The following is a 21,934-nucleotide window of genomic DNA, read 5'->3' as shown; positions in this document are numbered from 1 at the left end:
AATGTGTCCTAAAACCCAGAAGTCAGTGACCATTTTAGCGGCATTGGGTCTATCTCCTCAAACTCAATGGGGATTTTGGATGGGTTTGTGGTATGCGTGAAATAATGTGGCTTAATAGATGTTGGGGTTTTGTTAGACGACATAGTACCCCCTCTTTGAAATGTTGAAATGTGTATGTGTCTTTAAAATGGCTGTTGATAACAAATGGCTAAATGAGACTGCAGTGGTTTTAGAGCACATTAAACGCCATACACAGGTGAAATTCTCAAAAGACCCCATGGCGATGCTACTTCCATGTTGGCCATTAAAATTACATCATTTAGTTTGTTCTCTATGAACAATACCACAGGATCTATACACTTATTAAACTTTTATAAAACTCAATTGTATTTAATGTACTGTACACCCTTCTCCTGACATCCCCCTGTTGCATGTTGACAGTCTATGGCTGAGAACAGCAATGATGAGTGAAACCAGCCTTTCGGTTTCCGTAGATGAAGCGAGCAATGACGTCACATGGAAAATACAAACCGGAAGTAGCTGCTGCTTCACTACCAATCACACAACATTAACAAACCCCAGTCAGTGCATGCTAACATAGCGTGCTACATACCTACGAATTATATTTATTTTACATCCGAAATGTCAAATCTATAAAAACAAACAACACAGGAACAAAATTCACAGATTGTGAAAAACGGGGAACAAGATTACGGCGAAGTCCAGAGATCGAGTCCAGCAGAAGGCTAGCCAGCCAGCTAGCTAGCTAGCTACTAAAGTCGCTCACGGTGGTTGGCTAGCTGGCGAGCTGTGGTTACTTGCGTCATGGATGAACAAGTCGTTGAAGTGAGGGGAACAAGTGGGGCATTTTATAAGGTAAGATAAATGCATGTTTAAACACTATATCGTGTTATTTACAGCGTAACGTTGGGCTAACTGATGGACTAGCATTAGCCTCGGGCCTCAGCGGTCCAGCAGCCTCCGGGACGTGGACGCTGAAAATCTGTCACTAAACTACTGCTCATCACCTCATTGATGTGTCTGTCCCTCATCGTGTGGATATGCTGATGTCATAGTAACGTTGTTGTTTACAGTCGTCTGGTCTGTTCAGAGATGGAGGACGGAGGGTTCATTTGGACATTATCTGCCTTTACTGTAGAGATGGATCAGGGGAGAGAGTGGGGACTTGCATACAAGAAAGGATCCACAGGTTGGACTCGAACCTGGGCTGCCCTCTTGCACCTCTACAATAACCACTGGGGCATCAGACAGGAGTTGTTTTTCTTCATTTGATATTAAATGTGTCAGTCAGTCACTTTAATCAGCGCTGATCTCTGACTAACATCAACACATTTTGTTTTGTTTCCTTAAGCTGGCCGCTAGTTTGTCTTTCATTAGAGCTGCATGTTGTCCAAGCGAATAACAAGTCAACATGTGGGACGATGAGTAGTAGGGATGTATCCAAGTATCATTTACATGATTTTTATTATTTTTAATCACAGCAGCACATCATATCGGTTTAATGATACAAACAGATGACAAGAACATCCAGAGAACTCATCACAGAACCTTCTGGTATTTGTTAAATAATTATATTTGCATAGAGCTTTGGAACAAACTTGTTGTTGCGTTAATCTTTCATACAACAAAGAATGAAACATTAAAGACCAATATGATCTAAAGTACACGTTTGTGCCTGATCTGAATTCACAGATGCATTGTGCCCCCCCAGTAGAGAGTCAGTCATTACAAGAACAAAAAAAAAACAATCTCAGGATTTTCCTGAATCGATGTTGAATTAGTAAAATAATATTTTAAATGCACTGATAAATTGATTTTTTTTTAACCAGCCCTATTGCTTTGCCCTCATAGTAGGCCCACAGGGTCTATTAACTATTAAAGCTGAGATATTGTTTCTAATGACGAAGTGCATATCTGACTAACTAGTTTGTGGTTATTTTATAAGTAACTTGCATTTCTACAAACAGTTTTTCCGCTTCTGACTTCTTTTTGTTCGGTGTCGTCTTCCCCGAAGACAAAATGTGTCCAAACGACGGAAATTGCTTCTATGTTGTGGATCGGACGTGTCATAACGCGGCTCTGCCATAAAAATAATCAAAAGTTTATGTCAAGTTTTAATATGTACTGATGTGTGTTCAAGCATGATAGGAGAAGAAAGAATTGTTTACTCTGTGGACATCGTGTGTCGTATTAAAGTAACGTAACCATATTAGTCTATTTCTCCTCTCACTGTCTGTCCTTCTTCACGCTGCTGGCCCGCCTCACCCGCATGACCAAATATACAGCTGTATGATTTATGTTTTGTTATGCAGTAATCACTGGAGATCATGTACTGCAAATTCTACTTCTTTTTTTCTGCTGTTGAGTGAAGCGCTGAGATAGAAACGCCTCCGCTGCTTCACAACAGAACTTTATTTTTATTATCATCACCCTTGAATGATGTCAATCATGTCATGCTGACGTGAAGGCGGGACAATAACGAAGATTGGACATTGTCATGTAGATTGCTTTCGGTTGAGACGATAAAACAACAGCAATAATCCTCTCTTTAAGTATAATTTGTCTTTCTATAGAATCATGAAAGCACAATGAACCATCTGGTTTCTTCAACTTTCACTCAAGAGTCGAAATCTGCCTTTCAGTACGGTAATGATTTGACTTTCATCCTGATAATTTGTCATATTGTCCAGCCCTACGTGTTGATTAAATGAACGCTCCTGTCCTGATGAAGGTTGGTGGTGTGATTGATGCAGGGCTGAGGCTCAGTTTGTAGTCGTCTTTCAACCAGAAGGTCGAGGGTTCGACCCCCAGCTCCTGCAGCTACATGTCCTTGAGTAGTCAGAAGACTGGAAAAGCCCTATACAAGCTTCTTTGATGATGTTGGTATAAAAGCGTCCTGTTGTCTGATAAAAGTTTCATCTTGTTGGAGTTTGATCAAGTAAAAGATAAGCGTTTCAGTAAATGGTTATCTTCCTGTGGGATGGACGTCATGGCACAGAGAAACTCTTCCAGTCCTATTTCTTTTGCTTTATTACAAATGTAGTGCAGGTGACACATACTGCAGAGGTGCCTCATGGGAATTTTGTTGGATCACCAATAAACCATTTTTATGTCCTGAACCCATCCTGGTTTATCTCGTGAAGAATCAGGCCAACGGCTCCAAGTTTCAGGTCCTGGTTTCTAGGTTTGATTTGTGTGTCATGGCTTCCCTTCACAGATGTAACTGAAGAGGATGCAGGTGTATTTGACCTGACTGTGCTGGTGGTGCACATTTCCTGGATTTGGTGATGAAGTGGACTTTGAAGCCAAGATCCAGGATGTTAATCTCTGAAGTGTTAAATTAAGCCCACACAGGTTTTAACTGGGCCAAATGGGTTGAAGGTTATTGCGGATATTTTTTCCTTCTTTGTCTGAGTTTGGTGATGATCTGGTTGTGTGACTTGTTGGCTTTTTTTAATTCATGAATGAGCTTCAGTCTTTGTTTGTTCCTTAAGTGAAGAAGTCACTCAGTATTCTGTGGTCCTGTGTGGCTCAGACTTTTATCCACTTGTTGCACTTCCATGATGTACTGAAGTGTGTGTGTGTGTGTGTGTGTGTGTGTGTTGCTGCCTCACAATAAATGACAACTGAGATGATCTCTATCTTTATATTAAGTGTTTGGTAGGCTATGGTGATTGAGAGACTCTTTGTATGTAGCTGGGTCCTGGTCCTTGTATGTAGCTTGGTCCTGGTCTTTTTATGTAGCTGGGTCCTGGTCTTTTTATGTAGCTGGGTCCTGGTCTTTTTATGTAGCTGGGTCCTGGTATTTTTATGTAGCTTGGTCCTGGTCCTTGTATGTAGCTTGATCCTGGTCTTTTTATGTAGCTTGGTCCTGGTCCTTGTATGTAGCTGGGTCCTGGTCCTTGTATGTAGCTGGGTCCTGGTCTTTGTATGTAGCTGGGTCCTGGTCCTGGTCTTTGTATGTAGCTGGGTCCTGGTCTTTGTATGTTTCTGGGTCCTGGGCTGATAATGGGCTTGCTGGACCTGACTCCACATGCATCTCACTGGTTCTTTCTCGCTCTATCCTCCTGTCTGACTACTATCATTGTAATGCCATGTTTAGTCACATTATTATTTATCCATCTAAATAACAAAGTAATATTTAAATTCTGAACATGAACTGAAAATATTCAGATTCATCGCATGTGATCAATAAAGTATCTATCGATCTATCTATCTATCTATCTATCTATCTTTCTATCATGTTCTTTCATTTTTCAGTCTAGGTTTCATTTACATCTCTACTGTTTATCTGTTGCATCTGAAGGCTCCTTCACTACGTTTCTTATTCTCTTAGCGTCTTACAGTTCTCACCTTTCCTCCTCTTTGCCTGATCATCCTCTGCCTTTCTTGCTACAACAAATGATAACATGATTGTTTCAGCCTCTTAACACTACGTTACATCTTTGTTGCGATGCATTTAGTTGTCGCTCTAAAAATAGACCTGCAGTCACTTGACCATGTTTACTTTCGGTTTTAATGAAACGAAACTTAGGGAAAAATACTGAGGACATGACCTGTGTGTCCTCAATAGGGACCACGGCCCCGTTTGGAGCCTCTTCCTCACCTGGTGCTCTGAAGCCACGCCCCCTGGAGCTTTGTGAGAGATAAGAGTTAATGATTTTAGATCTTGATCATATAGAGAAATAAGAACAAACAGGTTTGCAGATATACCTGGACATCAGAGCCAGGTACAAGTCTGTGCGCGGGACACGTTTTACACAGTCTGTTGCCCTGCCACTTCTGTGTCATCTGTCATGTTTCTGTGTCCCCACAGTGGACACGCCCCTCGGTTTGAGAAGCTCTGCTTAAAAAGGTTTCTCTTCATGTCAAAGATTGTCTTTATTAATTTTTTTTGCTATCTGTTAGCTAATCAGGCCTTTAGCCTAAGCTCCCTATCTCTCTATCTCCTCCTTTTCTTTCGAGGCATTGCATGTCCTACTTGCACTACTTGACACACGTTGAAGTAGCAGCAGAGCCCAACCTGACTCAAGCCAAAAGCTGCTGAGGTTTGAGTCACTGCTGAGAACCAAAAACATGTGCCCTTTAACACTCTGGATGCCAGGAAAAAGCTGCATTGATTTATTTGTTGCGCTATGTCTTCTTGTTATTCTTACCTTTGTTTTGTCACCTGTAATTCTTGCAGGCCTTTGTGAAGGACGTTCATGAAGGATCCGTCACTGTGGCATTTGAAAACAAGTGAGTAACGCACAAGCACAACAAAACCTCATGTTCTGTGGTCGTCGTGAAATCCCTGCTTATTGTGCGTTTCTCTGTCACAGCTGGCAACCAGAACGTCAGATCCCTTTCCAGGATGTGCGTTTTCCTCCTCCAACAGGGTTCTGCAAGGAAATCAACGAAAGTGACGAGGTCGAGGTGGGACTGACGAAGTACTGAGTGAATGACTCAGAAAAGTGTTTTTTTTTACTATCAGATAGAACTTCATTAGAAATCCAGGATAGTAGGAGTGCAGTGTGAGTGGGCTAAAGAGTTTGTTGAGGCTCAATAAGTGTCCACAAATCGTCTCCATGACGACGTTCAAACGAGACAATACGATCAAAAGTCCAACTCTTACACGTCAGTTTAAAAGATTCCATTTGAAAAGCTCACAGTTGTTGCTGCGTCCTGTTTGTGCGTGAAGCCAGCACACAGTTCACACACTCTTCTTTATGACACTTTGTTTATTTTTTGCACTTTTCACAAGAAGTACACAACTGGATTTATTACTGCTGTATGTGACCTTCCCCATATTGCCATCAATAACCATGTGTCTAATGGCAAGAAAAATAACAGTACAAATGTATCTGAATCAGACTGGAACGAGAAAAGAGCTTCTCTATAAACACATTATTGATTATTAATGTCGTATTATGTGCTGAGCAGACAACGGAACATGGACATGCTCTTTTTTTCAAAACATCCTCAAATCTGCACTCAATTAAATTATAAATGATGTGCATATGTACATATATGTATGTGCACATTATATATAATACAAACCGTATGGCCAGGAGATACCTTCCTTTCTTGTCATATATATATATATATATGTCACATAGTACATACTTTGTGGTTACTTACCTGTAACTCCAGACTTGCCCGTGAAACAAAGTGAACTGTGTGGGTCTTTTCTTCCAGGTGTATTCCAGGGCGAACGACAAGGAGCCATGTGGATGGTGGCTGGCCAAGGTTCGCATGGTCAAAGGAGAGGTAGGCAAAGTCATATCAGATCATGGCTAACAGTCAAGTCAGAACAGCAGATATTAGCGAGAAGGCGAAAACATCCCTTCTCACGTCACTAACTTTAATTGGTTCTTGGCATCGTCATGTGCAGAAGTCACACTGGAGGACTTTAGATGTCACTTCACGAGGTTCTCATTTCTGATGACGGTTGTTTTCACTGTATCTTGAAGCATTGTCATGTTTAAAATACATTTTCATACAGAAGTTTCTTTGTAGCCGTTTGTTCAGAGATAATTAGCACTGTAATGAAAACCACATCGACAAAATGCTTTCCACTGATTGGCTGCAGGAAGCACAAACTACGCAGAGAAAGGCTGGTTTGGCTGTTCTGTTCTACTTTTTAGCATAAAGCAAAGAAGCTCGTTTCAACGTTGTGGACTTAACACCAGAACTAAAGACAGAACGCACACTTTGTTGCTACAACAGTCCACAGAAGACACTTTGTTTGACTTTCACAATGTCTAAAAAAGTTCAGTGTGACATCATTGTTTCCTCTGTTTCTCCAGTTTTATGTCATAGAGTATGCTGCATGTGATGCCACATTAAACGAGATAGTGACACTGGAGCGGTTACGGCCGGTCAACCCAAATAAACCGGCCAACAAAAGCACCTTCATCAAGATCAGACTGGATGTACCAGAGGATCTACGACAGATGTGAGTCTGCACACATCCTGTTATGTCCAGCAAATGCACCAGCGCCAAGTCAGCGTAAGATGTTTGTTATCTGAATGTTCTGGACTCCGAGAGAGACGTTAAGGAACCACAGATTTAAAAGCACTGAAATGTTTACTAAGGTACGCTCATGCTCGGCAATCCGTACCATGCTTAACACGCTTGAAGCCTGATCTGTGGCACGGCACAGTCCATGCTCAAGTCCACTGTCCATGTGGAAGTAGAAAGAAAGCATAGAGAGAACCAGCTGAAACTTCTGTAAAGCTCTTGGGCCGTGTTAGTCCAACAGTGGTGTTAGTGCCTTGTCAAAGGGATTTAACTTAAAAACAGAAGTGTGGGTTTCTATTGGGCTAAATGCTCCAACACGACATGCAAACATTTCACTTGCACGTTTAGGAAGCCGATATTTTTACGCCAGTTTTGATTTGAAATGGCTGGGACTTGCACTTGTTTGAGGATGTACATGCAGCCTTTGTCCCTCAATAATAATATTGATAATAACATTAATAGTGATGATGATTGCTTGTTTCACTCTGCATTGATAGGTGCTCCAAGGAATCGGCACACAAAGACTTTAAAAAGGCTGTGGGAGCGTTCAGTGTCACCTACGACTCTGAGAAGAAGCAGCTGGTCATTTTGGTAACTGAATCACTTTGACTTGAAGAACATGTACATGTCTACTTCTGAAAGGATTCTTTATGTACATCGTTGAAGTTTTCTGTCATGGCCAAGTGTGACCGACACTCTGTGTCATAATTTACAGATAGGATCAATCAATCAAAGTGTTTGTGTGAATGAAGCTCTTCTTGTTCTCGCAGTCAGTGAACGAGGTCACAACAAAGCGGGCCAACATGATGAGTGACATGCACTTCAGAAGCCTTCGCACCAAACTGTCTCTCATGCTGAGGAACGAAGAGGCCAGCAGACAGCTGGAGGTGAATATATACACACAGGATGGACGCTCGTGTTTATTTATTCTGCAGTAAGGTGTCACTTCATTCATCACTAAGGGATTTTCTTTGCAGTCTACCCAAACAATACGTATATTTATTCACAAACAGCAGTGTGACCCCAAGCTGTTGGTTTTGCTCATATGTGACTTTGATCAGATTTTTTACAACGCTTCAGTTTAGATTGTATGAACGATATGTGTAATTTAGGCGTGTAGCAGACGTGATTGACAGGTCGACGCTATGGAACAGTTTGTCATGAGGTTTAAAAGCTGCCTCACTCCAGCTCTCAGTCTGTGGTTATTTTGACTCAAAGTGCCTGTCACACACTAAACGGGTTTGAAAATGTGAGAGAGCCTACACGTGACAACAATCATGACAGATTTACAGCTCAGATCTTCTTGAGAAGATCAACTCAGCACACACATACACACACACACACACACACACACACACACTGACCGATTAATTCGCCGACAGGCAGAGTCTCGACTATCACAACGTGTCATCTCGCGCAGCAAGACGTGATTTAAGAGTAAACCAAACATGATGGCTAGCTGAATGTGGCTAGCTGTTAGCTCGTAGATCCATTACAGTAAACACTTTGATCCAACTTCCTTTCTTGTCAGTTGGATCGTAGTTTGTTTTACAGAACACGTTGCAATGTAACTCGCGTCGTTGACATCGATCGATCTCCATGCTTTGCGCTTGATGTCGCCATGGTTACCTTTGTTTGTCGGTGCTTGGCCGTCCTCAGTGTTCTCCCCACACAACAGGATTTCTGATCGTAAATATTGAAAACATTTAATAGTTCAACAGTTTCAAATCGGGACGGCCCCGATCATCTTCTTAGGAGATCGGGGAGGTAAAAATCATTCTTGACACACCTCACAGGAGAATCTGGACAGTTAATGTTTGGAACATCAGATAAACAGGCCTTTGTTGACTTTGGTTTGAAGAGTGGAATCCCAAAATCTGCCCTGCTTTAGGCTGAGACAGGAACTCCAGCGCGGCGGCGGCTGCTGCTGATGTGCCTCCTGCAGGAACAGATGACTGACATCCATTAATACAGTCTATGGATAGAAAGCGTACCGGACAAAAGCATTGAAGTGAACTGAAATGTAGTTCATGGCGGGTTAAATACGGCCATCAGTAAACCCTTTCAAATAGATTTGACGGTCGTGGCTAATGTTAGCTTAGCTCAGAACACCAGTCTGGAGTCCTTCTTGCAGGTGAATGATGAAAACCTGTGCTAAGTGTGATTACACATCGCTCTGTTCGATCTGCCAGTTTAACACACCGATAGATACACAGTTCAAAACAAGAATAAATAGATAATGTAGTTATTCCAGGAGGAGTTTCACTTTACATTTCAGTTACACCTCCTCCCCTTGTTGTGCCAATGATCCTGTGTTCTTGTGTTCCTCTTTTCGTCCCTTCTCTGGTGTTTGCACAGAGCTCCAGGCAGCTGGCGTCACGGTTTCATGAACAGTTCGTGGTTCGGGATGATCTGATGGGTTTGGCCATCGGGACTCACGGCGCCAACATTCAGCAGGCGAGAAAAGTCCCAGGAGTTACGAACATAGACCTGGATGAGGAGACCTGCACCTTCCACATATACGGAGAGGTACAATGTCCTTCCAAACACTAAAGTGTTACATCCCATGTACACTGTGTGTTCTGTTCATCTGTGCGACCAACTTTCAAACTTGTCAGCTTTACATTTTCGTACGCACGTTAAAATGGGGGCAGGTATGGTCAGATGTGTTTTCTCTTCTGTGTTTTTGTCTCAGGATCAGGAGGCTGTCCGTATGGCCAGGAGCTACCTGGAGTTCTCTGAAGACGTCATCAAAGTTCCCCGGAACTTAGTAGGTGAGAATGATGCTGCGCCTTCTCGATGAGAACCGTCCGGGGTTGGATGAAAGAGTGAAGAAGAGTACCGAACCTTCATGCTTAAGCAGAATGTAAAGTGAATGAAGCTGAATGTGTTTTTGAAGCTGAATGTGTTTTTGCCCTAACAGGGAAGGTGATCGGCAAAAACGGCAAACTGATCCAGGAAGTGGTTGATAAATCTGGTGTGGTGCGTGTTCGTATTGAGCCTGAGAGTGATAAAAAGCCCCTGGCGGCGGCGGCGGCGGCGGCAGCAGCAGCAGCAGCGGCAGTGACGGTGGCGGCAGGAGCAGCAGAAGAAGATGAGGTCAGTGTGTGAAAAAAGATCCAAGCCTTTGTAAGAAAGAAGTCTCAAGGTCAGGGTTAACTGTCGTACCCTAAATGGCTGACCTCAGATTCCAATAATTCTGTTTTATTTCAGAGCACATTACAAACAAACGTAAAGTCAATGTGACAGATGACAAAAACAGACTCATAGAAAAAAGACAAAGAGATTCAAAAGCATGAAACACATTTTAAAAAAACCCTGCATCACCAGCTCATGTTCCTACTGCATACACAGGATCACCCCAACCATACATACGTATACACACACACACACACACACACACAGTTACCTGTGGGTGGTTACCTGCAGTGTCCTCTTTGAACTGAATGAGAGTTTAAAGATGGACAGTGACATTTCGTGACTCCTGGGAATGAACGCTCTCCTCTCCCTCCTTCACAGGGAATGGTTCCGTTTGTGTTTGTTGGGACAAAGGAGAGCATCTCCAACGCCACCGTCCTGCTGGACTATCACCTCAACTACCTGAAGGTGAGTTTAATCAGTCATTTCTCCCAGGGTGCTTTGCTTTTCGTTCTGCCTTTTATAGATGAACAGTAGAGTAAAGAATGGACATTGCCATACATGTATGTATTCTTTTTAGAAAAATGTAGTACTCGATGAATGCAGGTTCTTTTAATGTACGTCTGTCGATTCTTAAATAAGATAATGTGCCTTTGATTGTTTTGGTCTTTATTTCATCTTCTGATTTCAAATCTAAAGCCCCTCCTACTTTCAGCACACGCTGGGTTCAGCCGTCTGACACACTCGCGCGCGCACACACACACACACACACACACACAGATGGAGTAAGAGGAAGAAAAGGGGGGCATCATGTTTGTTCTTCTATCAATCATTTCCAAAGTGAGCGTTTCGTGCTGTGATTGTATCAATCAATCAATCAAAGTTTATTTCTACAGCACATTTAAAACAACCTGGTACCCTCTAATCAGACTAAAGCCCCCCGTCCTGAGCTGCCTGTGACTCACATTGATGCAACGCTGTGACGACCTGCTGCTGGTAGCTGGGATACACTCCTTTCAGATCGTTTTTGAGCCTCTGACGTCATGCTGGTGAGTCTGTGGCTCAGCAGTGTCGCCTGCAGCCTGCACACACTGAGCATGCTGAGGCGTGGAAACAAGAAAACTGGCCGTTTTAATTCACATAAAAACACAAAGGTGGCAGCGCGACACGGACGTGCATCAACGTGACTATTACACAGACACACACACACACACACACAAGTGTAATGGTAGAAGTATATCTCCTTCAGTCCTCCTGCCATTTGTGTATAACAAGTGTCAGACGGTTCATCATGAGATGAGAACAATATCGCTTTATGTATTAAAATGAAACACACCGAGACATGAAAGGACCCTGAGATAGAGAAGTGCTGATGAGGTCACTTTGCAGTTTTATATTCAAGGCACTCAAAATTTTCACTTATCCTTTATGGGTTTAAGAGATAAGCTTCCTTCTGTGGGTTAACAATGAGCCTTTGAATGATCATAGGAACCTTTGGTAAAGGTTAAACCATGCATGTGTTTTTTAGGTAAACAGAGGTAAACCTGCTCCGGTTCACATAGTGAGTCAGCGGGGGAACAATCTTGGTGTGCGAGTGATCAAGATTTCTGTAATAAATGCTTAAATAAATAGTTAATGAATAAACAGTCAGTGTCTCATTATCATAAAAATATAAAAAAGAAAAATGACAGGTCATTAAAATGTTCCGACCCTGTCCGTCAAAATCAAAGACAACAAGAAAGTCTAGCATTAACCGCTAATATGGTCAGATACATGTCAGTGTCTTGTTCATCGTTTAGTGGGTCATGTTTGTTAAAATAAATATAGTATGTTGTGTTTTAAAGAGGCCTTCACTTCAGGTGTGTTATTTTTTTTTCTCTAATCATCGGTCTTTGATCAGATCTTTTATAATTTCCCAGCCACACAAGTTCAGGATCCTCCCTCTCATAAAGCTTTCACACTTGCAGAAAACTCCTGATGAGCTGCCAGACCCCGAGTGTTTGATCCGCAGCAAGTCCAAGTGAGCTGATGTGAGAACACAGCAGGATATAATCAGGAGAATTCACCTCGAGCCACTGAGAGAGGGAGTGAAGTTTCTATCCTCTGCCTGCTGCACGGTGCACAGAGGGTTTGCCTACGATTGAAAAGGCAAACGTTGTCCTTCTATTGTTCTCTTGCTACTTCAGGGTCTTTTTTTTTTTTTTTACATCACGTCTTACCTCAGGCTACATCCTGAGCGGTCATCAAGATAGTTATTTGTGGAGCGCATGTGTTGATGCGACTTTACAGACCTCTAATCGTAACACAAGGAGAGCACAACGTCTGATGAGAAGCTCATCAGCCTGACTCTCCACTACACACAGCCTCTTCAGATGCTTGATCGGGATTAAAAAGTGCACATTGAAAGACACTAGGTGAATTATTGATTAAACTCCTTGATTTCCAGGAGGTGGATCAGCTTCGTCTGGAGCGCCTTCAGATTGACGAGCAGCTCAGGCAGATAGGAGGAGGAGGTGGAGGAGGAGGAGGGACGGGGCCTCGGAACCTCAAAGACAAGACCTACGTGTTTGATAATGGCATGGGCGGGCTGGGGATTGGACGAGGAGCCGGAGGAGGAGGGAAGCCCTATGCAGGAGGAAGAGGAGGCCGAGGGCGAAGAGGCGGGGGTGCAGCTTTTGCCTCAGGTAAGAGAAGAGACATTTTGATCAATAAAATCTATGATAAATATAATCATGTTTCCTTTTAAGTAGCACGCTCGTTCAAGTCTGTTTACTGAATGAAACGTTTAAATTAAATGTCACACACGTCCTCTCGACTCTCCAGGCACCAATTCAGAAGCGTCAAATGCATCAGAGACCGAGTCCGACCACAGAGAGGAGCTCAGTGATTGGTCGCTCGCCCCAACAGAGGAGCTGATGACCGGAGGCGGGACAATGCCAAGACGAACAGACGGGAGAAGGAGAGGGGGCGGAGGAGGGCTGCGGGGCCGCGGGGGGAGAGGAAGAGGAGGGGGAGGTTACAAAGGTTAGTAGGGTCTTTAATTGGCTGTAACCGAGTTTGGATGATAAGGTTAAGCCCAAGTCTTGATCAAATCGTGAGATTCCTGATTCTCAGGCTGAAGAGTTTAAAAGTGGCTCTGTTACAAACTCCCTGACATGAAGAGGCTTGTGCAGCGTTTTATTTAGATTTCATATAAAGAGCGTGTTGGTTGAAATGATGTCATGAGGTGAAGAGGAAGAGAGAGGAAGACTTAAGGATGTGTTTGTCTCGTCTCAGGTGAAGACATCCAGTGGAGCGACCCGAGACCTCGTCAGGTTAGAGACTCCAAGCCAAGAGGGCCAGAAGACACACTACAGGTAACACACACACACACTACAGGTAACACACACACACACACACACACACACACACACTGTACAGGTATCACACACATATATACACATATACACACACTACAGGTAACACACACACACACTACAGGTGACACACACACTCTACAGGTAACACACACATATATACACACACTACAGGTAACACACACACACACTACAGGTAACACACACACTCTACAGGTAACACACTCTACAGGTAACACACACACTACAGGTAAGACACACATATATACACATATACACACACTACAGGTAACACACACACTCTACAGGTAACACACTCTACAGGTAACACACTCTACAGGTAACACACACACTACAGGTAACACACACACTCTACAGGTAACACACTCTACAGGTAACACACACATATATACACACACTACAGGTAACACACACACACTACAGGTAACACACACACACTACAGGTAACACACACACACACTCTACAGGTAACACACACACACACACACACTCTCTACAGGTAACACACACACACACACTCTACAGGTAACACACACTCTACAGGTAACACACACTCTACAGGTAACACACACTCTACAGGTAACACACACACACTGTGCAGGTAACACACACACTGTACAGGTAACACACACACTACAGGTAAGACACACATATATACACATATACACACACTACAGGTAACACACACACTCTACAGGTAACACACACATATATACACACACTACAGGTAACACACACACTCTACAGGTAACACACACATATATACACACACTACAGGTAACACACACACACACTACAGGTAACACACACACACTACAGGTAACACACACACACACTCTACAGGTAACACACACTCTACAGGTAACACACACACACACACTCTACAGGTAACACACACACACACACACACACACACTCTACAGGTAACACACACACACACTCTACAGGTAACACACACTCTACAGGTAACACACACTCTACAGGTAACACACACTCTACAGGTAACACACACATATATACACACACTACAGGTAACACACACTCTACAGGTAACACACACACACACTGTACAGGTAACACACACACTGTACAGGTAACACACACTGTACAGGTAACACACTGTACAGGTAACACACACACTGTACAGGTAACACACACTGTACAGGTAACACACACACACTCACTACAGGTAACACACACTGTACAGGTAACACACACACACTCACTACAGTTAACACACACTGTACAGGTAACACACACACTCTACAGGTAACACACACACAGACTCTACAGGTAACACACACACACACACTCTACAGGTAACACACACACTGTACAGGTAACACACACACACACACACTGTACAGGTAACACACACACACTCACTACAGTTAACACACACTGTACAGGTAACACACACACTCTACAGGTAACACACACACTCTACAGGTAACACACACACAGACTCTACAGGTAACACACACACACACTCTACAGGTAACACACACACACACTGTACAGGTAATACACACACACCACAGGTAACACACACACACACACTCTACAGGTTACACACACACACACACACTCTACAGGTAACACACACACACTCTACAGGTAACACACACACACACTCTACAGGTAACACACACACACACACACACTACAGATAACACACACACACACACACACACTCTACAGGTAACACACACACACTCTACAGGTAACACACACACACACTCTACAGGTAACACACACACACACACACACTACAGATAACACACACACACACACACACACACTCTACAGATAACACACCCTCTCTGTGTGTAGTCGTGTCCCTGTAGATGATGAAATGAGACGTGTTGTTACTGAGGCTGTGAGAAGAACACGTTCATCTGTATTTAAATGTAAGGAAACATAACGTAGAAGAAATGAGCACTAATTAATTGCAGACGTGCCGTTGTTACGGCGGCGGTAGAAGCGCTGTCACTGCGTGCGACCTGTGGAGATTAAAAACACATCCCTCATCTTTGTGTACTGACAGCAGGCTGCACGCTGTGCCTGAAAGACAGAAGTCTGTCTGCACAGCTTTACTCCCTCACCACGTGACTGAACACCGGGGTACACTGTTCCCTAAATAAACATGAACAAAATAAAGTGCTCCATTTTGCTTCACAACTTCACCGTAGCTCATCTGCCAGACTTTATCTCGTCAGAGTGCAAACTAAGAAAAGAGCGACACAGAATCTGAACTTTGTACACTTTACTGAACACGATGTGTCTTCACTAATGAGTCAGTCTGCCCTCCATCACTCCTCTGTGTGTGTGTCTGCCTCGAACAAGAAACACACACACACACACACTGAGGTATCCTGTGTTCAACCGTGGAAACATCTGTTGACATGCACTCTCTCCTGTCTGGTCTAAATCGACTTCTGTCGCTGTTTTAAACGGCTGTTCAAAGTTCTGAAGACAGATCATTCCCTCAGTTAGACTTCTGTACGCCGAAGTCGGATCAAATAAGTTTGAGCTGATTTTCTTCTCTGAAATACTTTGTGAATTCAGATGAAGTCATAACTAGTGCTGTCAGACGATTAAAAAAAGAATCTAATTAATTACAGGATTTGTAATTAATGAATCTAATTAACGCGTTAAAGTGACAGCTCCAGTCATAACTAGTGCTGTCAGTGAATGACAGGCTTTCCATATATACCTAATCACATATATATGGAGGCTTTCATTGCAGATTTACTTCATGACCCTGTGTCCTCCTGCTTATATCGCTTCCACTCTTTATCTCTGGTATTTACAATACTCACAGTAAGAATTAACAGTTTACACACCCAGATTGTTCCTGAGGTGCTGGATAAAAAATCTCCCAATTTATCATTGATCATGCGTTTGTTCCAACGGCTGTTGCTCAGTGGTAGAGTCGGTCGTCTTTTAACCAGAAGGTTGAGGGTTCGATCCCCTGCTCCTGCAGCCTCATGTCGATGGGTTCTGGTTTAAACCTGAAGTGCTTCGTAGGTGATGTATGAATGGGATTAGTGACTTCTGATGGTCAGCTTCATAGATCTCTGCTGTAGCTGTTCACTGTGAAATCAGGTCGTACTTGATGTCTTCCACAGATCCGCGTGGACGGTAACAATGAGCGCAGCGTGCAGCACTCCTCAGGAGGCCGAGGAGGAGGTCCGAACTCATCCCAGGCTGGCATCAGTGCGGGCAGCGAGGGCCCATCTCGCCATCACCATCAGAGACCGGTCAGAGAGCGAGGGATGAAGAAGGAAAAACAGGACGCTCCTCCGCTGGTGAACGGAGTGTCGTAGAAACTCCACTGGAGGAACTTCTCACATAGAGAACCGCACTCAGAAACACACACGCGACCAACCCCGTCGTAAAAGCATCATAGAGTCTCTTCGGCTTTTTCTTTCTCTGTTGTTGTCAAACACGCAGGTACACATATTTCATCAGCATGGACGAGTTTACTGCTGTGAAGAGCAGAGGGGATCTGGGTTCTGTTTGGTCTGCTTTGGGGACTTCTGAGTGTCCTGAACTGGATTTCCTCTTGACTGGTCTGGGTTCTCCTGTTCTTACTTGATTGAAAACTAAAAAAAAATAGTACCACTTTGTTAAAAAAAAAAAAAAAAAAAGCAGAAACGAAGTAGATTACAGCTCATCACTCACAGAGGCATAACGTCAAACGTGCTCCCCTTTCCATTCAAGGCTAAACTTTTTGTTTTTTCATTGACCTGACATTTCTCACATTAAAATAGAATCAAAGAAATCATACGAGGAAACAAGAGCCCACGTGCCCCTCCCACTTTGACTGTGTGTCGGCTTCACTGCCCCCCCAACACTTGGCAATCATAAAGAACATTGCTACGAAGAAAGTCCATTCAGCAACTTCCAGGTGCTTCTCCAGAGAGACTTTAGAGCTTTCTTGATTCATTCCGAAACCTTTTCTTCAGAAGTTGCAGGTGTGTTTTGGTGTCACCTGGAGACGTTTGGGGGGGGAAGAGATGTTTTCAGCACTTAACTTTTTCTTCTTTCTTTTTTTATAAGATAGTTATCCTAGCACCGATATCGTTGTGTCTAAATCATAAATGCTTTTGGGATCAGAGAGATGTTTCAGTGTTGCAGATGGAAATGCATACTGGTATGCAAATGAATTTCCAACAATTACTTGTTCCATCATTGATGTCATCTGTGTTTTGTTAACTCGGGTATTTAGATCTTCAGTCTCCCCGACTGTGTGACCAAGCATTCATTCAGCGACACCAATGTGGAGACATAAATCTGAGGCACGTCAGAGGCAAAGACACCCAAGACACAAAAATGTCAGCCAACAGGGTTTCATTTTAAATAATTACTTTTCATCAGTTCCAGACCGATGAAAATAAGGATAAGGGACCGATAATGGGGCCAATAGCGATGTCGACATTGAGGAGATAAAAAAACAACCTGAAAACGATATGTTGGCCGATATCTATCTCTGATCTATGTTAGATCTGTAGAAATAGAAAGATACAGATATACACTCATGACGCTGTCATCAAGCACTTCATGAACACAAGATGGTCCCTAAACTGGAGAGTAACTGAGCATATACTGCATCACTGCTTGACCCTCTGGAGAGTGATGAAGCGTGTTGTCATCCACACAGCGCCCTCTGCTGGAGACAACCAGAAAGAGAGCTCCTACTGTAATACAACGATGCTCAAATGATATGCCATTAGACTGGTGAATAAATTAAGTAATATCGGCGGATACATGCAATAAAATTGACCGATATGCTCATAGAGGCCGATATTATCGGCTGGCTGATGAATTGGCCGGGCTCTACTTTCATTTGACTAAGTCAAGACTCCCTGTGAATTCACTTTAATTTTTCTTCTATATGTGAGTACTGATGAAACATGAGCCATTTAGTCCCCACAGACTCCAACCCTTGGTTGTATTGAGAACCTGCAGCACAGACCTCAGAGGGGCTGGGTGGACAGGAAACAGCCTGAACGTGTTCTCTGAGCTGGCCGAGGAAGTTACTGTAAACATGTCTGAAGTTAGGCTACATGAGGATTAGACAGAGAGAAGACTAAAGTGTTTTTATTTATGGATTCTTTCATCGTAAGCTTATTCAGTCCAGGGTGAAACTGTGAACACGGATCCATTGCAGTCATACGTGAGGCTTTTTTTTTTTTTACATACGAGGCAGCAGCATTATTCCTGCTTCAAACATGTCTGTGCTGACACGGAGGAGTGGTTTACACCAATAACGTTCGACTGATTGGCCTCGACGCTTATGGGAATCAAACAAACAAAAAAAGAGAAGAGTAGCTGCTGTATATGTGAATAATTCACACCATGTAGCACCTCTAAAGAAATAATCAATTCACAATAAAATGTCTAAAAACTCAGATTCAGCCTTTATATTCCCAAACAGTGTACAGCCATTAAATAAACAGTCATCAATAAAACTTTGTTGTACAGAGAATCCAAGCTGTTGTGATACATATGTTCTGATATACAGTATGTTTGTAGTACCCTTCTGCACTGGCTCTCCTTTTTGTACAGGGAGGAGCTTATTTTTCAGTATCTCCTTGGAAACGGCGGGTTAAAAGTGTCCCCCGCTACACTGATGGGAGCCTTTTTGAAGTCTCTTGCGGGGCTGTTTGACACAGAGAAGGCTTAGCCTGTGACCAGGACTTTCTTTGCTTGGTTAGGTTGACATTTGTTTTCCATCTTAATGAGTACAGTGACGTTCTGCTTCTCAGACAAACTTGATAAGGTTGAACGATTAAGGCGGCATCCTCATGAATGTAGTCGGGTGAGCCCACGAGCTTCTCTTTAATTTATACAAACGTTTTGTACTTTACTGTTTGTTTTGCAGCTAGAGAACCTGTTTGAAGTGTTGTAGAAGAAACGTTTCACCGACGTGTACCTTTACTAAATAAACCTTTGCTCTCATATTTTCACTTCCTGGTTTTCAAACTGATGTGGGGCTAATACGCCTTCTTATTGAACTGTTGTCGTTCATCTTATATTGTTCTTTTCTCTTGCCTATGTTTGTGTAAATAGAGAGGAGGGTCTCTGACTTTGAGTCAAAATAAATTGTTATCTTTGAAACCATAAATGCAGGTCTTGTTCAGTGATCAGAAGCATTGCAATGCATTTTTGTGTTTAACTTTTTTGCATGTGAGATATCACCTGTGCATTTACTTCCTGCTCCTACAGAACCCGACGCTGCATATCACCTGACTAAGTTAAAGCTCGAGTACATATTCTGAAACTATCCCAAACTAGAGTTTCAAGTCAGGTGTAGTAAAGTGCCATTCACATGACTCCATATCTCAGCCTCTTTGTGAAATCTCCTCTTTATTAACAAACGTTTGAGCCACAGTCATGTCGCTGTTTTTTGTTCGGACATCTTTAAAAAAATGCTGTGCCTTGGATTTATGGTCCTCCATTTCATTCATATTCCAATTCTCTCTCAAGTGTTTTTCATACACAAACAGGGTTGCTTCTTGCATATTTGATTCAGTTTGACTTATTTCTTGTAGACACATTGGTGTGAGCAAACGTTGAATTCTTAAACAAATTACTTAATCTCAATTCCTAAAAGAACTCCCATGATACCCCATTAGCCTCAACGTCATCTTTTATTATTATAGTATTGCTTCAGACATTTCTATAATATTAGTGATGGGGCCCAATGAAACCACACAAATGAAAATAGCATAAACAACCAACATCAAACGCAACTGAGACGTTTCATTGTTTTCGTGTAATCATGTGCCTGTTTTCAGTTTGATGCCTGTAACTTTAAAAAAAAGTCTCCACAGCCCAGAGAACAGGTCATCTCCTTAAAGGTATAATTGTGCCTCGCCAAAGCTCAGGACAGTTCCCCCCTTCGCCTCTATTTTAAAGGTCACGTTTTCTCCTTCTGTTAAACAAGTAATTATTGTCAGAGCCCCTCACATTTGTTTGAAGTGTCCTCTTGTAAATCCAGTCTGATCCTGTATTTGATCATGTACTGTATATAAACCCCTCTATTTCAGCCCTGCTCAGAACAGGCTGTTTCTCTGTCTGTAGCTTTAAATGTAAATGAGCTGTGTCTGACCACGCCCCTCTCTGGAAGGGTTTGGGTGGTTCGGGCTTTGTCGCTCCATTTCCTATTGTTTACGGTAAGATGACAGATTCAGAGGGCAGAACGAACACCTAGCTGTGGGAGTGTCACCCACCTGGAGGAGGAGTAACTGCTCTTTGTGATGTCATGAAAGGAAAATTGCCAAACAGCCTGTTTGAGCACACATTTTCTGAGAAGTAGAGCAGGAAAAAGAGAGGATGGACTTTTCTCATGATTTAAGAAGGTAATACACAGGCTAGGGAAATATTAATGTTCAAAATGAATTTTGTACAATATGTAAAATCACATCATTACTTTGTGTTTCTTTGAACTGTATACAATCTATATACATTTCTTTTTTTAATAGACTATATGTGGTTTTAGAGCAGACTGGATCTCTGTTTTGGCAAGGTGATTTTCTTATAAGCTTCTCCATGCTTCCAGTTTTTATGCTAACCTGTACCCTTGTAGGCCTTTCCATACCCACCAAGCTGGTACCAATGTGCTCATTAATCTCTGCGGGTAAAAAACATACAACAAGACAAAAACATTTTCTAATCCTTCAAAAAAATTAATGATTTACCATTGAATACATAAATAAAATGATCCTAATACTTTCACCCAAGCAGACAAAATAAGATACCTGACTTCTTATTTAGAGTATCCACTGCGGCCCATCTTCAACAGCTGCTTGAAATATTAGGGTAAATAAAAAAAAACAGACCCTTTAGGATTTACACAAACTTTTCCTACACTCCCAGAAACATCTCCTAATGTGTGCACTGTGCCTTTAACTTTGGTTAGTTGTTTAGTTTTACAGTTTAAACATGTAAATCCGGGATGATTGAAGTCGATAATGAATCTTACGTATTAAAGTGTCTTCGTGCTGATACGTCATGTGCTCTCACATTTCAAAGGCTGGCTAAGCACTGTATTGGTGAATTTGCACACCTCACAACTGCCTGCTTGGACCAGCTGATCCAGTTCAACATTGAAGGCTTTCTATTCAGTGTAGTATATGACGTTAGCAAATATAAGCTTGTGGCTTATGGCCTGATTGAGCTATTGGTCTTGGATGTTCATATTTATATAGCATGATATCAAAAGGATTAATGTCTGAGTAGAGCTCATGACCCTTGACCCCTTTCCAAAGTCAATGGTAGTCATCTCCATAGAAAAAACACTGTTTTAATTTATATAGACAGAAAAGTGGCTATTACAAGTGTAACTTGGTGGTGAACTTCAAAGATTTCTGAAGTGGAGCTATTT

The 21,934-nt window shown here is 42.5% G+C and overlaps 1 protein-coding gene across 1 annotated transcript; it reads left to right on the top strand.

The window, feature by feature from the left end:
- Positions 1-510: 510 nt before the first annotated feature.
- On the top strand, positions 511-19,672 carry fmr1 (fragile X messenger ribonucleoprotein 1). The gene is made up of 15 exons (XM_079351912.1): positions 511-876; positions 5,207-5,259; positions 5,343-5,436; positions 6,199-6,270; positions 6,810-6,958; positions 7,522-7,615; positions 7,795-7,911; positions 9,383-9,553; positions 9,720-9,798; positions 9,948-10,123; positions 10,544-10,630; positions 12,609-12,846; positions 12,986-13,186; positions 13,439-13,518; positions 16,671-19,672. Exons 1-15 carry the CDS (start codon positions 826-828, stop codon positions 16,866-16,868), a joined length of 1,860 nt encoding a protein of 619 aa, XP_079208038.1. The 5' UTR covers positions 511-825; the 3' UTR covers positions 16,869-19,672.
- The last annotated feature ends 2,262 nt before the right edge of the window (positions 19,673-21,934 follow it).

Source organism: Symphodus melops (assembly GCF_947650265.1).
Source record: "Symphodus melops genome assembly, chromosome: 9".
NCBI classification, from domain to species: Eukaryota; Metazoa; Chordata; class Actinopteri; order Labriformes; family Labridae; genus Symphodus; species Symphodus melops.
This window is presented reverse-complemented; position numbering and strand designations above follow the sequence as displayed.